The 15,819-nt window shown below is 41.5% G+C and overlaps 1 protein-coding gene across 5 annotated transcripts in view; it reads right to left on the reverse strand.

Annotated features, from left to right (window-relative positions):
• LOC138816364 (ral GTPase-activating protein subunit beta) overlaps window positions 1-15,819 on the reverse strand; it is a 92,397-nt gene that overhangs the window by 17,512 nt on the left and 59,066 nt on the right. For all 5 annotated transcript variants that reach the window (XM_070006086.1, XM_070006085.1, XM_070006084.1 and 2 more), the window contains 4 exons: window positions 15,065-15,247; window positions 13,067-13,218; window positions 5,948-6,135; window positions 3,714-3,820 (listed from right to left, as the gene is read on the reverse strand). In XM_070006086.1, the coding sequence (XP_069862187.1) occupies window positions 3,714-3,820; window positions 5,948-6,135; window positions 13,067-13,218; window positions 15,065-15,247 (630 nt within the window). The remainder of the gene's footprint in view (window positions 1-3,713; window positions 3,821-5,947; window positions 6,136-13,066; window positions 13,219-15,064; window positions 15,248-15,819) is intronic.

Here is a 15,819-nt window from a genome sequence, read left to right on the forward strand (position 1 = left end):
TCAAGTACCCTGGGCATCTCTAGAAAATGAGTTCAATTAGAACTCACTAGGTAGAAGCTAGAAAAGCTCAGCATTTTGGAGGCTGAGGCAGGAAGTCTATGAGTTCAAGGCCAGTCTTAGGCACACAGTGAGTTTGAGGCCAGATTGCGCTTTACAGAGAGTTCAAGGCAAGGCTGGCCTACACACTGAGTTTGAGGACTCATTAAAGGCTGGGCTATACAGTGAAACTAGGTCTCAAAAATGCACACACACAGAGAATACACGGCTGCAACTATACAACTGTTTAGGGAAAAGAGGGATGGGGGATAGGTAAGAGAATAATGGAGGGTGAATTATATCTAAGTACACTGTATATATTAAGGTTCTGTAAGGAAAAAGAAATGTACCCATAACCTGACTTATGAAAGGTTGGCCCCCTTTGTTCAACCCCCATATGACAAAAAAAAAATTATTAAAAAAAACAGATTTCATAAGGAATCCCACTGAAAGCTGAAGGATGAGGGAAGAGAGAACAATGGAGGGGGTTATTCTGATTTCAGTTTAATATTTGCATGTGTGAAATACCATGGTGAATCCCCTTGGCATAATTAATATAAACAAAAAAAGAATGACAGTAAGAGACTGTGCAGGGTAGATACAGAAGAAAATGAAGACAAATGAGGATAAACATGATTGATGTACCTTGTACACATCATGCATACATGTGTACATGTACCCTGTATACATCATGAAGACAGAACAATGAAACCTGTTGAAATTGTCCTAAAAAGGGAGAAAAGTCTTGAGTGATAAAGTAAGAATATATCGTATACAGGATTAAAAATGTCACAATGAAATTTCCCTGGGTAACTAATGTATACTAAAAAAAAAACATGGGGAGGGAAGGTAAGGAGGGCATGAGGGAGATTACTGGAAGTATACAGGGTATATTGTATGCTTGTGTGGAAGTGTCAAAAGTGAGTCTGCCCTGGTATAACTAATGTATACTTTTTTTTTTTTTGCCAAGAATCAGAGGCTTACGCCTATAATCCTAACTATTAGGAAGGCTAAGTATTAAGGATCCGGTTTTGAAGTTAGCCCAGGCAGACTAATCAAAGACACTCATCTCCAATTAACCAACAAAGAGCTGAAATATGGCTCAAGTGGTAGAATTCCAGTCTTGTGCAGAAAAGTGAAGTGAGAGTACAAGCCTTTGTATCAGTACACAAAAACAAAAACAATAATAAAAGATAATTCATAGCCATATACATAAGCATGTAAGTTAATGCCTGTAATCCTAGCTATTCAGGAGAGTGAAATCTAAGGATTATGGTTTGAAGCCAGAACAGGCAGGAAACTCGAGCTGGAAATGAAGCTGTGACTCAAGTAGCAGAGCCATGAGCACAAAAGCTCAGGGACTGGGGCTGGGAAGGTGGCTCAGTGGTAGAACACTTGCCTTGCATGCATGAGGCCCTAGGTTCGATTCCTCAGCACCACATAAGCAAAAAGCAAAAAGCTGGAAGTGGCACTATGGCTCAAAGTGGTAGAATGCTAGCGTTGAGCTGAAGAGCTGAAGAGCTGAAGGACAGAGCCCAGGCCCAGAGTTCAGGCCCCATGACTGGACCCAAAAAAGAAAAAAAAAAATTCTTAGATTAAGCGAGAATGGGTGTCAAATCTGGGTCTTCATGGCTCCAAAGCCCTGATTCAATATGTATATGGTGCTGGGCACTGGTGGCTTATACCTATGATGCTAGCTACTCAAGAAGCTGAAATCTGAGGATTAAGGTTCAGAGCTAGCCCAAGCAGACAAAACTACAAGACTCTTACCCTCAATTAACCAACAAAAGGCCAGAACCTGAGGTGTGGCTCAAGTACTAGAGCTCTCAGTCATGAGAGAAAAAGCCATGCAAGAGCTCAAGGTTGGGGTTGGGAAGGTAGGTAGCTCAGTGGCAAAGTGCTTGTGTTGCATACATGAGCCCCTGGGTTCATTCCTCAGCACCACATAAGTAGAAAAAGCCGGAAGTGGTGCTGTGGCTCAAGTGGTAGAGCACTAGCCTTGAGCTGAAGAGTGGAGGGACAGTTCTTAGGTCCAGATAAGCCAAAAAAAAAAAAAAAAAAGAGCTTAAGGTCATAAGTTAAAGTCCCAGTACTGGCAGAAGAAACTTTAAAAGTAATTTTAAAAAAGGGTCCAGTCAAGAGGGGAAAAACTGGGAGAAAATGAGGGAGGGGGTGACACTATTCATGCCTGTAATCCTAGCTATTCAGGAGGCTGAGATCTGAGGATCAAGGTTCAAAGGCAGCCTGGGCAGTAAAGTCCATGAGACTCTTATCTCCAGTTACCCACCAGAATACTGGAAGTGGTGCTGTAGCTCAAGTGGAAGAGCGCTCACCTCTAGCTGGAGAGCTCAGGGACAGCACCCAGGCCCAGAGTTCAAGACCCACGACCACCACCACCACCAACAACAACAAAAATTTAATGTCTCAATCTTCCAATTTTCTTTTTTTTTTTTTTTTTTTTGGGGGGGGGGGTCTGGTCATGGGGCCTGAACTCTGGGCCTGGGCGCTGTCCCTCAGCTCTTCAGCTCAAGGCTAGCGCTCTACCACTTGAGCCACAGCACCACTTCTGGCTTTTTTCTTTTTGCTTATGTTGTGCTGAGGAATCGAACCCAGGGCCTCGAGCATGCAAGGCAAGCGCTCTACCACTGAGCCACCTTCCCAGCCCCTCAATCTTCCAATTTTCTACAAGAAGCAAGTAATCTTCACATAATTAAGACTGTCACAAGATAAAAGACTAAATTAAATTATATAGCATATTAAAAACTATATAGCAACTTATACAGCATGTAGAACAATGTGAAACTATATCCTATTCACTAAATACACAAAAGGTCTGGCTAAATGTTTCCATACATGTTGGATGTCTATTATTGATAGTGTTCATTTTGTTTTTTTTTTTTACAGGATCTCACTTTATTGCCTTGAAATTTACTCTGTAGCTCACAGAGAAGCTGGCCTACAATTCCTGAGCTTCTTTTGCTCAAGGCTAGCATTCTACCACTTGAGCCACAGAGCCACTTCTAGCTTTTTCTGTGTATGTGGTACTGAGAAATCGAACCCAGGGCTTCATGCATGTGATTCAAGCCACATTCCAAGCTCAGGCCTTCAACTCTTTTTTGTTGTTGTTTTTGGTCATGGGGCCTGAATCTGGGCCTGGGCACTGACCCTCAGCTCTTCAGCTAAAGGCTAGCATTCTACTACTTGAGCCACAGCACCACTTCCGGCCTTTTCTGCTTATGTGGTGCTGAGGAATCAAACCCAGGGCCTCATGCATGCAAGGCAAACTTTCTACCACTGAGCCACCTTCCCAGACCTGGCCTCCAACTCTTGTCTCAAGGTATGCTAGGATTATAGGTATGTGCCATCACAATCAGCATATATCTGACTTTAATTATATTTAAAATTGGATAGAAAAATGTGAGACAATGGGTGAATAGTCAGTCCCCTGAAAGCTTTTGGAAAAGAGTCCTGCTTTAAAGATGACTATAGAATTACTTCAGTAGATGTGGACGTCTGGTTCCTAAGGTGATTCTTATGGACCCTCATGATGGAGTATCTGGCTAGGGATAAGAAATATTATCTGTGGTCTTAGGTGGAAAGTGATTTAACCTTTATGGTATGTATGCATGTGCCCTTGTCCACACACTTGTCACTTCCCTGTAACTTCTGGAGGATACCTTCTGATTTGCTTTTGCTCCTCTGGGTAAAAGGCAAAGCTGTTGTGCCCAAGCAAGTCTTCCAGACATTCCCCGAACCAGCACAGTGACAGAAGGGAAAAAATCATCTGGAACAAAACGTTTGTGTAAAGGTTTTTATTTCAGACAATAACCATTTAAAATATAACTGCTGTCAACACTCCATTGTGTTTCCCAAGCTTTGATCCTCTATGCCCTCTTTGTGGTTTCTGCCTTATCAAGTACTATAAGTTCTATTATCTTACTTTGAACCAACCACTCTTTATTATAATTAAATTCATTTCGAAAGGACATTGTGAACTACCATCAATGGGAAGCCATGAAATTAGGTATGCAAATTAGGCATTTTTAAAAATAAGTAAAATACTGTTGCTTGCCAACTATCATCATCTCACATACCTGCAGTGCTTCACATTTACTTTTGGGAAATGCTATTCTGGAAAACATTCTTAACCTTACAATGTTGGGAACAAATGAAATGTAAGAAGGTGGACTGGCTTTTCTCCAAGTGCTGATGTTACACTTGCCACGACTTTAAGAAGGCACCATTTCCTTCCAACGGAAGTTCTGGTGTTTGTGTAAGAATTCAGGACGAGCTTCCATGGAGATCCAGATCCTTTTTATTCTTTTGTCTCAAGTGTGAGAGTCAAATTTGTTGTGCTTTCCTATCATTTCTTCTGTTAATAATTATTATAACAAATAAAATGTCCTTAATGTTTCAAATGCAAGTTTTTGTATTATTGTTGGACTTATTATGCAATCAAGTGGAATAAGAGTGGAGTAATACTAAAACACCTAGAAATGTGCCAGGAAGCAGAAGGGAACACTGAACTGGGATTTTGCATACTCTGGCAAATGATTCGATCTTAAGAGGCTAGCTGAAGCACAAAAAATGGGCACAGCGGAGAGAACACCAGACAAGCCCTAAGTCTGAAGCAAAGAAGAAGAGAGCCTAGAGAAAAGGCTTGGGACCAGCAGTCCTGGAGGTGAGCAACGATAAATGGCCCCATTTCATTTCATATTAAAGACACTTAATCTCACATGATAGCAGTCTGTATCTCAAACTACAGGGCAAGCAATGTTTTACTTTCATTTTATGGCTTATAAGATTGTACTCACATTCAGCAAAACCTTTTCAACATTCTAGACTCTATCTTTGCAAAGGTAAGATAGTATCTCCCCCACTGAGAAAATTCTATCATGGTGGGACAACAAATCTTAAGTCCTATCCACATCAAGTACGTCTCAAGCTACCTGATCAGGTCACCTACCCTCTCTGAGTTTCTCTACCTGTAAATGAGGAAACTAAACCAGATGATTCCCTGGGTCCTTTTATACTCATAGATTCTGTACCCTTCATTTTCCTTTACCTTGCCTGCAATAAGCCTCTCTGAAATCATGCTATCTTGGCATACTAGTTAATGTCAACTGCTATCAGGAAAAAACTTGCTTGGCATCATTTGGTTTATAGTGGTAACTATACCTCAAGAGGGTTTAAAAATGGGGGAAGGAGTGGGAGGAAAACATTCTGTCAATGGTAAATTTGTGAAGGGTTTCTAGTAGGTCAGGTCTATATCTAAGAAGGGACACTACAGTGCAGCAAGTAGAGCAGAAGTAAGGGTGACCAAGTTTTGAACTGATGAGGCAGAGGAGAGGAAGTGTGTCAGATGAGGTAGAAAGAACTGCAATAATGTACGTAAGAAGTACTAAGGTCCTGAGGTGGAGGTACTGAAAGGAACACAGAGGAAAGATTCAAGAGTCACTGGGGAAGTAGAAACTTGGAAACTTATAAAAGGAAGTAACAGGAAGTGCAAACAAAGATGACTCTCACATTTCTAGGTGTTGTGGGTGGCAATACTGAAATAGAACAATGAGGGGTGAGAGGCAAGGGAGCCAGGGACAGCATCCAAAGTTCACAAGGGGAGAAAGAGGGACAATGGTTTTCATACACACTAACAACCACTATGTTAAACTGCTTATAAAACTACACAGTACTTTTCTAATATTTCAGATATACATAAAGGGCCTTTAAGTGATTCTACTTCATATGTACATTCTATCTTCTGGTCTTCTGTTTCTCAGGTGCTATTATCTCACAGCTCAAAGAACCACTGACAAATGTGTAATCACATAAAAATCAGCCTCTCTTTCCTTGCCAACACCGATGAACACATACTGATATAGCAGTAAAGAAGGCGCAAAGTGGTCCAACTTACTCTGCTCATTTCCAAGAGGCTGCTCCAGCATTGCTAGGATGACACTATTGTCCAATACAAAGTACCGGAAACTATGCTTGTTTATGGTTGGCAGCCTGGAGTATTTGATCAGAGTAGTTTCATTCACCAGACTACAAGGAGAAGCAGGACCACTGGGTGAAGGAAATGCGCCAAGCAACTGCATAATACTATGGAGAATAGAATAAAAAAACAGTTAATTCCCAAAATAAAATCTTAAGTTTACCTCATGTATTCATATACCCATGTTTCCCTTCATTTTTCTTGAGCATAGCCATGTTTCCCCTTTGCAGATCATATTTATTTCTTCTAAAGGCCACAGCATGTTGTGTGACCTAGCCCTCCAGAAGCACAGAGATGGTGGCTGCAGATGTCAACATACTCTCTCAAAGACTTCCCTCAGCCAAGGAGAAACACCACACTTAGGTACAAAGCTCTCACCCAATGACTGACTTATGTAGGTTGTAAAGTCCCAGCCCCTGGCCCCAGACTGAGAGAACATGAAATAAGCAGCTGTATCACAGTTCAGTTTTTCTCTTTGTCCAGCTCTGCCTTCTCCCTTCCTCTACTAGGATATAAGAGCACTTTCTAATAAACTTGCAAGCAAACTTCAGTTTGCTACCTATACTTCCAAATCATGAAGTTTCTAAAGATACATTTAAATGATGGGATATGTGTGAAGCTATAATAAAGAACACTCTCCCCCCATTATAAGTGATATAAGCCCTTTTTTTTTTTGTTTGTTTGTTTTGTTTTTGTCAGTCGTGGGGCTTGAACTCTGGGCCTGGGCGTTGTCCCTTAGCTCTTCAGCTCAAGGCGAGCGCTCTACCACTTGACCTACAGCGCCACTTCCGGTTTTCTGGTGGTTTTATTGGAGATAGGAGTCTCACGGTCTCTCCTGCCCGGGCTGGCTTTGAACCGCGATCCTCAGATCTCAGCCTCCTGAGTAGCTAGGATTACAGGCGTGAGCCACCAGCACCGGCTCCGATATAAGCCCATTTAAAAAAAAAAAAATCTACTTTGTAGCCAGGCACTGGTGGCTCACATCTGTAATCCTAGATACTCAGGAGGCTGAGTAGGATCCCGTAAAAAGCCAGCTTGGGCAGGAAAGTCCATGAGACTCTTATTTCCAATAAACCACCAGAAAACCAGAAGGGGCACTATGGCTCAAGTGGTAGAGCCTTGAGCTGAAGAGCTGAGGGACAGCGCCCAGGCCCAGAGTTGAGGCCCTATGACTGGACCCCCCCCCCAAATAATCTGCTGTGTCCCAGCTTCAAGATCATGCTAGTTAAAGTATTCTAGGCCTAGAAAAGGATCCTAATCAGCCACACCCCCTCACTTTTCAGAAGACAAAACTAAAGCTAAGAAGAACAAAGTGATTGCTAACAGGCCAGAAAACAGCTGGCTAAGGTGAAACACACCTACTCTAGAGGCAGAGAGACAATGATCATGGTGTGAGACAACTTAGGCAAAGTTAACACAAGAGCCTATCTGAAATTCAAATGAAATGCCCAAGGACTGGGGTAGGGAGTGGCTCAAATGAAAAGTACAACACACACACACACACACACACACACACACACACACACACACACACACACACATACACACGCACGCACACGCATGCACACGCGCACGCACACTAAAGACCAGAAACCTGCCCCTGCTGCCTTCTTGCAAATAAAGAACCTGAAGCATCTAATAGTTAAATCTCACAGACCTATTATAATCATTAAATAAAAATCTGTAACAGAAAATGCTTTACAAACTGGAATTCAACTGCAAAAGCCTTAACATTCAGGAATTGTTACATAGACAGATTTGTGCATACATTCATGAAGCACTTAATGCACGTCATTTCTTGTACTTTCTTAACAGCCCTCTAAAACAGCTATCATTATTATACTCACTTATAATAAGAAACTGAAGCTCAGAGAGAAAATATTTTGTAATTACAAGAGAAAAATTTTACTTTAAGGTTTTAATATCGCCTGACCTTTGATCTAGAACATTAATATTCTGTGACTCTACTTTCATGACTCAACCTTCAGTTTGGATAGATGTCTTCCTCTCTCATTCTAAGGCTTGAACCCAAACATCCCTAATATGGAAGTCAAAACAGTTCAACAAATATTTTCTTTCCATTTTCACCCCTCCTAAAGGCCTATCAAAGAATTTCTAGAATCAACATAACTTGATGATGAGTTCAGGTCCCTAATGATTTGTAGAAAGCAAAGAGGAGAAATAACCAGTAAGTAATTAAATAATATGACTTTGATTTTTTAAAATAGGACAGAGATGGTTACATTTAAGACATGTTATCAAACAGATTGCTAAATAGGGAATACGTCACTAAGATGAAATCATACCAGCCTATCCCTATTTTCTCTTGTCACTAGCTTGGAAAAGCAGGTAAGTATCCCTGAAATCAAGATATCTTTTTGACAGTGTGTCACAACAAACTTGTAGATCAGATTAAAAAATCCCTGTGAAACTGAAGGAAATTTTCTGCTGATAGGCTGTGAGACCACTTGTGTTTGATATTTTAATCAACATCTTTAATTAGACAGGCTGTGAGTCTACCTGTGTTTGATATTTTAGTCAATCTTTAATTAGAATACACAGGACAGGCTTATTAAATCCAGTTGATCAGAAGTTGGGCATCAGAGAGGAATATATCAGAGAAAGCTAGGATTTTAAGACTAAAAATAATGAGACAAATCTTAAATAATGATATGTTCAACCCAGGCACTGGTGGTGGCTCATGCCTATAATCCTAGCTACTCAGGAGGCTGAGATGTGAGGATCACGGTTCAAAGCCAGCCCAGACAGGAAACTCTATGAGACTCTTATCTCCAATTAACCACTAGAAAACTGGAAGTGGAGCAGTGGTTCAAAGTGATACAATGCGGGGCTGGGAAGGTGGCTAAGCAGTAGAGTGCTTGCCTCGCATGCATGAGGCCCTGGGTTCCATTCCTCAGCACCACATAAGCAGAAAAAGCCAGAAGTGGTGCTGTGGCTCAAGTGGTAGAGCGCTAGCCTTGAGCTGAAGAGCTGAGGGACAGCTCCCAGGCCCAGAGTTCAAGCCCCATGATCAACAACAACAACAACAACAAAAACCACAGACCAAAGTGATACAATGCTAGCCTTGAGTGAAAAAGCTCAGGGACAGCCCTGAGTCCCTGAGTTCAAGCCCCCTGACTGACAAAAACAATTAAAAAAAAAAAAGGTACAGCTGGGTACTAGTATCTCACACCTGTAATCTTAGTTATTCAAGAGGATGAGATCTGAGGATCACAGTTTAAAGCCAGCCCGGGGAGGAAAGTCCCTAAGACTCATCTTCAATTAACCACCAGAAAACTCAAAATGGTGGAATGCTAGCCTTGAGCACCCAGGCCTTAGCTTTGAGCCCCATGACTGACAAAAAGAAATGTACAGATCTGTGCATATATTTAAACACTACCAAGAAATGACAGGATGAGAATGACAAATGATAGGACACATACTGAAGACCCTAAAAAAAAATTTTTTTTTGCGTCAGTAGTGGGGCTTCAACTCTGGGCTTCGGTGCTGTCCCTCAACTCTTCAGCTCAAGGTGAGCGCTCTACCATTTGAGCCACAGTGCCACTTCCAGTTTTCTGAGTGGTTTATTGGAGATGAGAGTCTCATGGACTTTCCTGCCTGGGCTGGCTTTGAACTGTGATCCTCAGATCTCAGCCTCCTGAGGCAATAGGATTACAGGCGTGGTCTACCGGCAAGACTCTAAATTTTAGTTGACTAAATGTAAATCACCAGCCCTATGCAGTCCCCAATACACCTAATAAAAATACATCATCCTGCTGATAATAAAAATACATCATCCTGCTGAGCGCCCCAGTGGCTCACACCTGTAATCCTAGCTACTCAGGAGACTGAGATCTGAGGATCATGGTTCAAAACCAGCCCAGGCAGGAAAGTCCGTGAGATTCTTCTCTCCATTAAACCACTAGAAAACCGGAAGTGGCACTGTGGCTCAAGAGGTAGAGTGCTCGCCTTGAGCTGAAGAGCACAGGGACAGTGCCCAAGCCCAGAGTTCAAGCCTCAGGACCGACCAAACAAAAATAAATAAATAAATAAATAAATAAATAAATAAATATATCATCCTGCCAGGCGCAGAATGAATGTATGTATGTATATATACACATATATATGTGTATATATGTATGTATATACACACACATAAATTTAAAAGCCATCTAAAGTACTGTACTCTGAAATCTACTATAAGAGATACACAATCAAACCTGTACCAGCTGAGCACCATGATAACAAAGGTATTCATTCAGTCCTTATAATATGAAAATATGTGAAGGTACCAGAGTTAAATCAGAAAGAATACAAACTCTGTCTTTGGATACTGCTACTACCTGGACTAAAGGGGTATTACTCTCAAAAGTCTAAATAAGAACCAGTTGGTCAAAGTTAAAGTGAGAGACTTTAGTTCAATATAAAACAAAAGCTTTTAATAATTAAAATGAAATGGACATTTAAAGTCTAATCTCTAATTAGATGCTAAATAACTTGGTAATTAAGCTGATTTAAGCAAAGGGGCATTTTTTTTTTTTTTGGCCGGTCGTGGGGCTTGAACTCAGGGCCTGAGCACTGTCCCTGAGCTCCCTGAGCTGCTTTTGCTCAGGGCTAATGCTCTACCACTTGAGCACAGCGCCACTTCTGGCTTTTTGTTTATGTGGTGCTGAGGAATCGAACCCAGGGCCTCGTGCATGTGAGGGAAGCACTCTACCACTAAGCAACCTTCCTAGCCCACAAAGGGGCAATTTAAATGACTTTTTAAAAAATTTGTCAATCGTGGGACTTGAACTCTGGGCCTGGGCACTATCATTCAGCTCTTCAGCTCAAGGCTAGAGCTTTACTACTTGAGCCACAGTGCCACTTTCCATTTTCTGAGAAGTTTGTTCGAGATAAAGAGTCTCACTGGCTTTTCTGCCTGGGCTGGCTTTGAACCATGATCCTCAGATCTCAGTCTCCTGAGTAGCTAGGATTACAGGTGTGAGCAACTTAAATGACTTCTAAGAGTCCTAATTCTGAATTTGAGTTAGTACCCCAAAGGAGATTAAAAACGACGACTATGAAAACCCAGTTAATCTTTTTGTTTTTTCTTTGTTCTGGGCCTGAGTGCTGTCCCTCAGCTCTTCAGCTCAAGGCTAGTGTTCTACCATTTGAGCTACAGCACCACTTCTGGTTTTCTGGTGGTTTATTGGAGAGAAGAGTTTCACAGACTGCCCGGGCTGGCTTTCGGCCAGTCCTGGAAATGGAACTCAGGTCTTGGGCTTTGTTCCTGAGCTTATCTGTGCTCAAGGCTAGCGAGCTACCTCTGGAGCCACAGAACTTCCAGCTTTTTCTGAGTAGTTTATTGGAGATAAGAGTCTCATGGACTTCCCTGCCCAGGCTGGCTTTGAACCACAATCCTCAGATCTCAGACTTCTGAGTAGCTAGAATTATAGGCACGAGCAACTAGCACTCAGCCCAAACAGCTAATCTTTACTCTGCAAGTGTGTATTAGGTGTTCAACACTGGGAGGGTTATCACAGAAATGGGTCCCTCCTCAGAAACCTCCTCCCATCTTGAGGAGGCAAGCATGTATCAAATAAACCAGACATGATCATGATAGTACACAACTATGCTGTGTGGTAGGATCAGAAATGAGTGTACTGTGTCAAAAGGCGTCCTATTCATAGAAGCAGAATACCCAAGAGTGGCATGGAGGTAGCTAGATTTGAGGTTAGTACTGAAAAGTAAGAGGGTGTGATCAAAGGAAAAGGAAAGAAGCTTTGTAATTCAGGGGAAAAACATAAGCAGGAACAAGCATGTCCAGTTCACCACAAGCTAACTGGACTATGGCAGAGGGCACTAGGGAAAAGTGGAAGAGATCTGACAGGCTTCTTGAAATTCAGGTTAAATTCAAACAATAAGGCAGAATAACACTCAAGCAGCAGAATAAAAATTGTGCTTCAGAAGGAAGAGTTTGGTCACAGAATACAAGGTGAATAGGAAAATAAGAAGACTGAAAACAGGGAAGTCAGGCAAAAAATGAGGAGAGCATGAAGAATCTCAGGTAGCAGGTCTGCTTTTCCCTTCAGCTAAGCTGATTTCCCTAGGGATGATGTCCACTGTGATTTTCCTCTTATCTAGAAATATTTCCTCTTTCTAACTCTTTAGCATTTTGTTCCTTTTCCCTTGGAGAACTTATTTCAGCCTACTCATATAGCAGTTTGTGTTTATATTTTTAATCTTTCCTACTGAGCAAGATAGTATTGGTGGAGTGACTGGTTCTGACTCATCTGTGTGATCCTATTCCAGTTCTTTTTTGGGTGACAGATGGGAAGGGTAAGTGATGATACTTGAATTCAGTCTTGTGTTTGCTAGGCAGGTACTCCACTGCTGAACCACACCATCAGCTCTTTTTTGTACTAGTTATTTTGAAACCGGTTTACTTTTTGCCCTGGTCTATGCCTGGATCTCAATCCTCCCATTTAATACTTCCTGCTGTGGCTGAGATGACAGCCATGAACTGCCATGTCCAGCTTCTTCTATTGAGATAGCGTCTCAAGAACTTTTTTGCCAGGACTGGCCTCAAATAGCAATCTTTCTTATCTTAGCCTTCTGAGTAAACCACCACCCCCAGCCTATTACAAGTTCTAAACAGGAAGTTTATAAATATTAGCTGAATAGACTTATAAGATGCAATACAAATGCTGTAGAAGAGGCAGATTTGATGGGGAGACCACAGACAGACACATTTCATCTCTGGAATTCAGGCATCAAAGTGAAGGGACAGAGTAAATCTCTCCAAGATCCTTTCTAACTCGAACATAATTTGCCTTGAATTAATATCAACTAGTACAGAAACCCAAGCTACTGATTTATCTGGGTATAAAAAACAAACAAACAAACAAACAAACAAACAAACTGGCACAAAAGTATTTCCTTTCCATTTAATTTCTGGAGACAAAGTATCAACTAAAGGGGCTAAGTCACTTAATATCAAACCATCTGTAAAGAAATGAACTGATGGGGTTACTGCTAACACAATCACTTTCATACCATGTGAGGGTTGCTTCAGCAGCATCCTTTACCCTCATTGAAGCAGGGTTTGGCTCCTTATCTCCTTTGTACTTGACCTCTTGCTCGCTGTTCCTGGACTTACTTCCTGAGATACCCAGTTCCACAATCTCTAGTACTTCCTTAAGGCAGTCCTAAAAGCAGGAAGGGTAGATAAATTTTAGTAATACATCTTTTCATGAGCAGACAAAGAATCCATCAAAATGCTAATACAGTATTAGAGGTTATATTTTGGTAATGGAGTTTTAACTTCTAATTTTCTTTATTATATATATATACTAATACCATAGAAATATAATAAATTTAAATCCCCTTCCAAATTTCTCTATAATGAACTAAATTTGCATGTTCAGAGCGAGAATGAGAGAGTGAGAGAGAAAGAGACTAAGTAAAGCTACATTAAATTCCATTCCATCAGTCCCAATTCTTTTTTTTTTTTGGTTGGTCATGGGGACTGAACTCTGGGACTAGGCACTGTCCCTCAGCTCTTCAGCTCAAGGCTACCACTCTACCACTTGAGCCACAGCACCACTTCCGGCTTTTTCTGCTTATGTGGTGCTGAGAAATCTAACCCAGGGCCTTATATATACAAGGCAAGGACTCTACCACTGAGCCATCTTCCCAGTCCCAATTCTTATAAACTACTATGGATTAAAAAATCATGCGGGGGGGGGGGGGGGGGGGGGCTGGGAAGGTGGCTCAGTGGTAGAGCGCTTGCCTTGCATGCCTGAGGCCCTGGGTTCTATTCCTCAGCACCACATAAGCAAAAAGACAAAAAGCCGGAAGTGGCGCTGTGGCTCAAGTGGTAGAGCGCTAGCCTTGAGCTGAAGAGCTGAGGGACAGCGCCCAGGCCCAGAGTTCAGGCCCCATGACCGGACCCCAAAAAAAAAAAAAAAAATGCAAATCCAAGTGAAAGATACAACATTAATTTAGCTAAACATGGGATGATTAAAGACATTTTAGATTGAATCAAGGCTCAGTGTTGAGGCCTTGAGTTCACATGAATAAAAGACTAGAGTATCTAATATACCAAAGAAAAGCTCATCAAATGATTGACATTTTTCAATAATTTCTAGTATCCTAAGTTCAGAAGCTATAATGAATATGACTAAGATTTTATTAATAATGTTTAGAATATTCATGAGCCTAACATCTCTTCTTTCACATTCACTATGTATGCTTTATTTTATTTTATTTTATTTTTTGGTGGTACTGAACTCAGGACTGGCTTTTGCTAGACAGATGCTCTATCACTTAAGCTATGCCTGCAGCCCTTTTTGCTCTGGTATCTTATTATTTCATTCTCTTCCCCCCCCCCCCCACACCCTGCCTTTATATGTTCTGGTTATTTTTTTTTTTTTAAATTTGGTCGTGGGGCTTGAACTCAGAGCCTGGTTGCTGTCTCTGAGCTTTTTTTGCTCAAGGCTAGCACTTTACCACTTTGAGGTATAACACCACTTCCAGTTTTTTGGTGGTTAACTAGAGGTAAGAGTCTCATAGACTTTCCTGCCCAGGCTGGCTTTGAACCACAATCCTCAGATCTCAGCCTTCTGAGTAGCTAGGATTGCAAGTGTAAGCCACGGGGACCAGGCTTGCTCTAGTTATTTTTGAGAATAGTGTCTTGCTTTCTGCAGTCTTCCTATACATGCTTCCTACTGTGGCTAGGATGACAGGCACATACCAATGTACCAACCTATTGGTTGAAATAGGGTCTCACAAACTTCTTTCCCAAACTGTGATCTTCTTAATCTTTGCCTCCTGAATAGCTAGGATTACAGGTGCGAGCCATAGAAATCTGGTTCATTATGGACTCTTTATAATGCCTGCTTCCCTATAAGGTAGAAGGCAGTGAAAATTGACTAGATACCTGTGCCCACCAGAAAAAATGTGTGGGGAGTAAAATTTTTACCTAGAATCTTTATTTATAGACAAGCTGGGCTCTAGCTCTGCAGGTAGAACAACAACAAAAAAAAAACTTACCTTTTCATCAAGCATATCAGGGTGCTCAGTCAGCCAGACACACAGACACTGAAAAGCCGCCACTATCATGGAGTGCAGGTCCCGGGAGTGTAAAGGGGCTGGCCGACTGCACTGGTATACAATGTAGCTGCACACAGAACTGATGGCCCGTTTTCGGTCCCCTGAGTCGACCATCACCTTCACCTAAGCATGGTCATTTGGGGAACAGAAAGAATTACCCAACAATCACTGTACCAACTTGGAAACATTTTCTCTGAAGCTAGGCATATTTGAGAATGTGATATACTGCAAGGCCGTGCTTTTTGATTATTTATATACAGGAACAGAGTATTTCATTCTCTACTAAAACAGTGGCATTTTTCAAGTCCTAAAGAAGTATTTTATTTTGGCCTAGTTTCTTATATCATCAAACCTACTCATCAGTGCTGAGATTGGAAGACAGCTGGCAGTAGTACACCATTCTGCACAAAGTACTTGGTGGCTGCTTGGTGGCATACTCACTGCACATATTTAAAGTGCCCATCGGGCTGGGCACCAGTGGCTCGCGCCTATAATCCTAGCTACTAAGAAGGCTGAGATCTGAGGATCACAGTTCAAAGCCAGCTGGGCAAGAAAGTCTGTAAGACTCTAATCTCTAATTAAGCACCAAAAAAGTCAGAAGTGAAGTTACTCAAATGATAGAGACAAAACTGTACAAAATATGTTTTCTTCATCTTGCCCTCTTCCTTCTACAGAGCATAGTTATATTCAGACTT

Source organism: Dipodomys merriami, unplaced genomic scaffold, assembly GCF_024711535.1.
Source record: "Dipodomys merriami isolate MVZ:Mamm:240054 unplaced genomic scaffold, mDipMer1.0.p SCAF_692, whole genome shotgun sequence".
Classification (NCBI taxonomy): Eukaryota; Metazoa; Chordata; class Mammalia; order Rodentia; family Heteromyidae; genus Dipodomys; species Dipodomys merriami.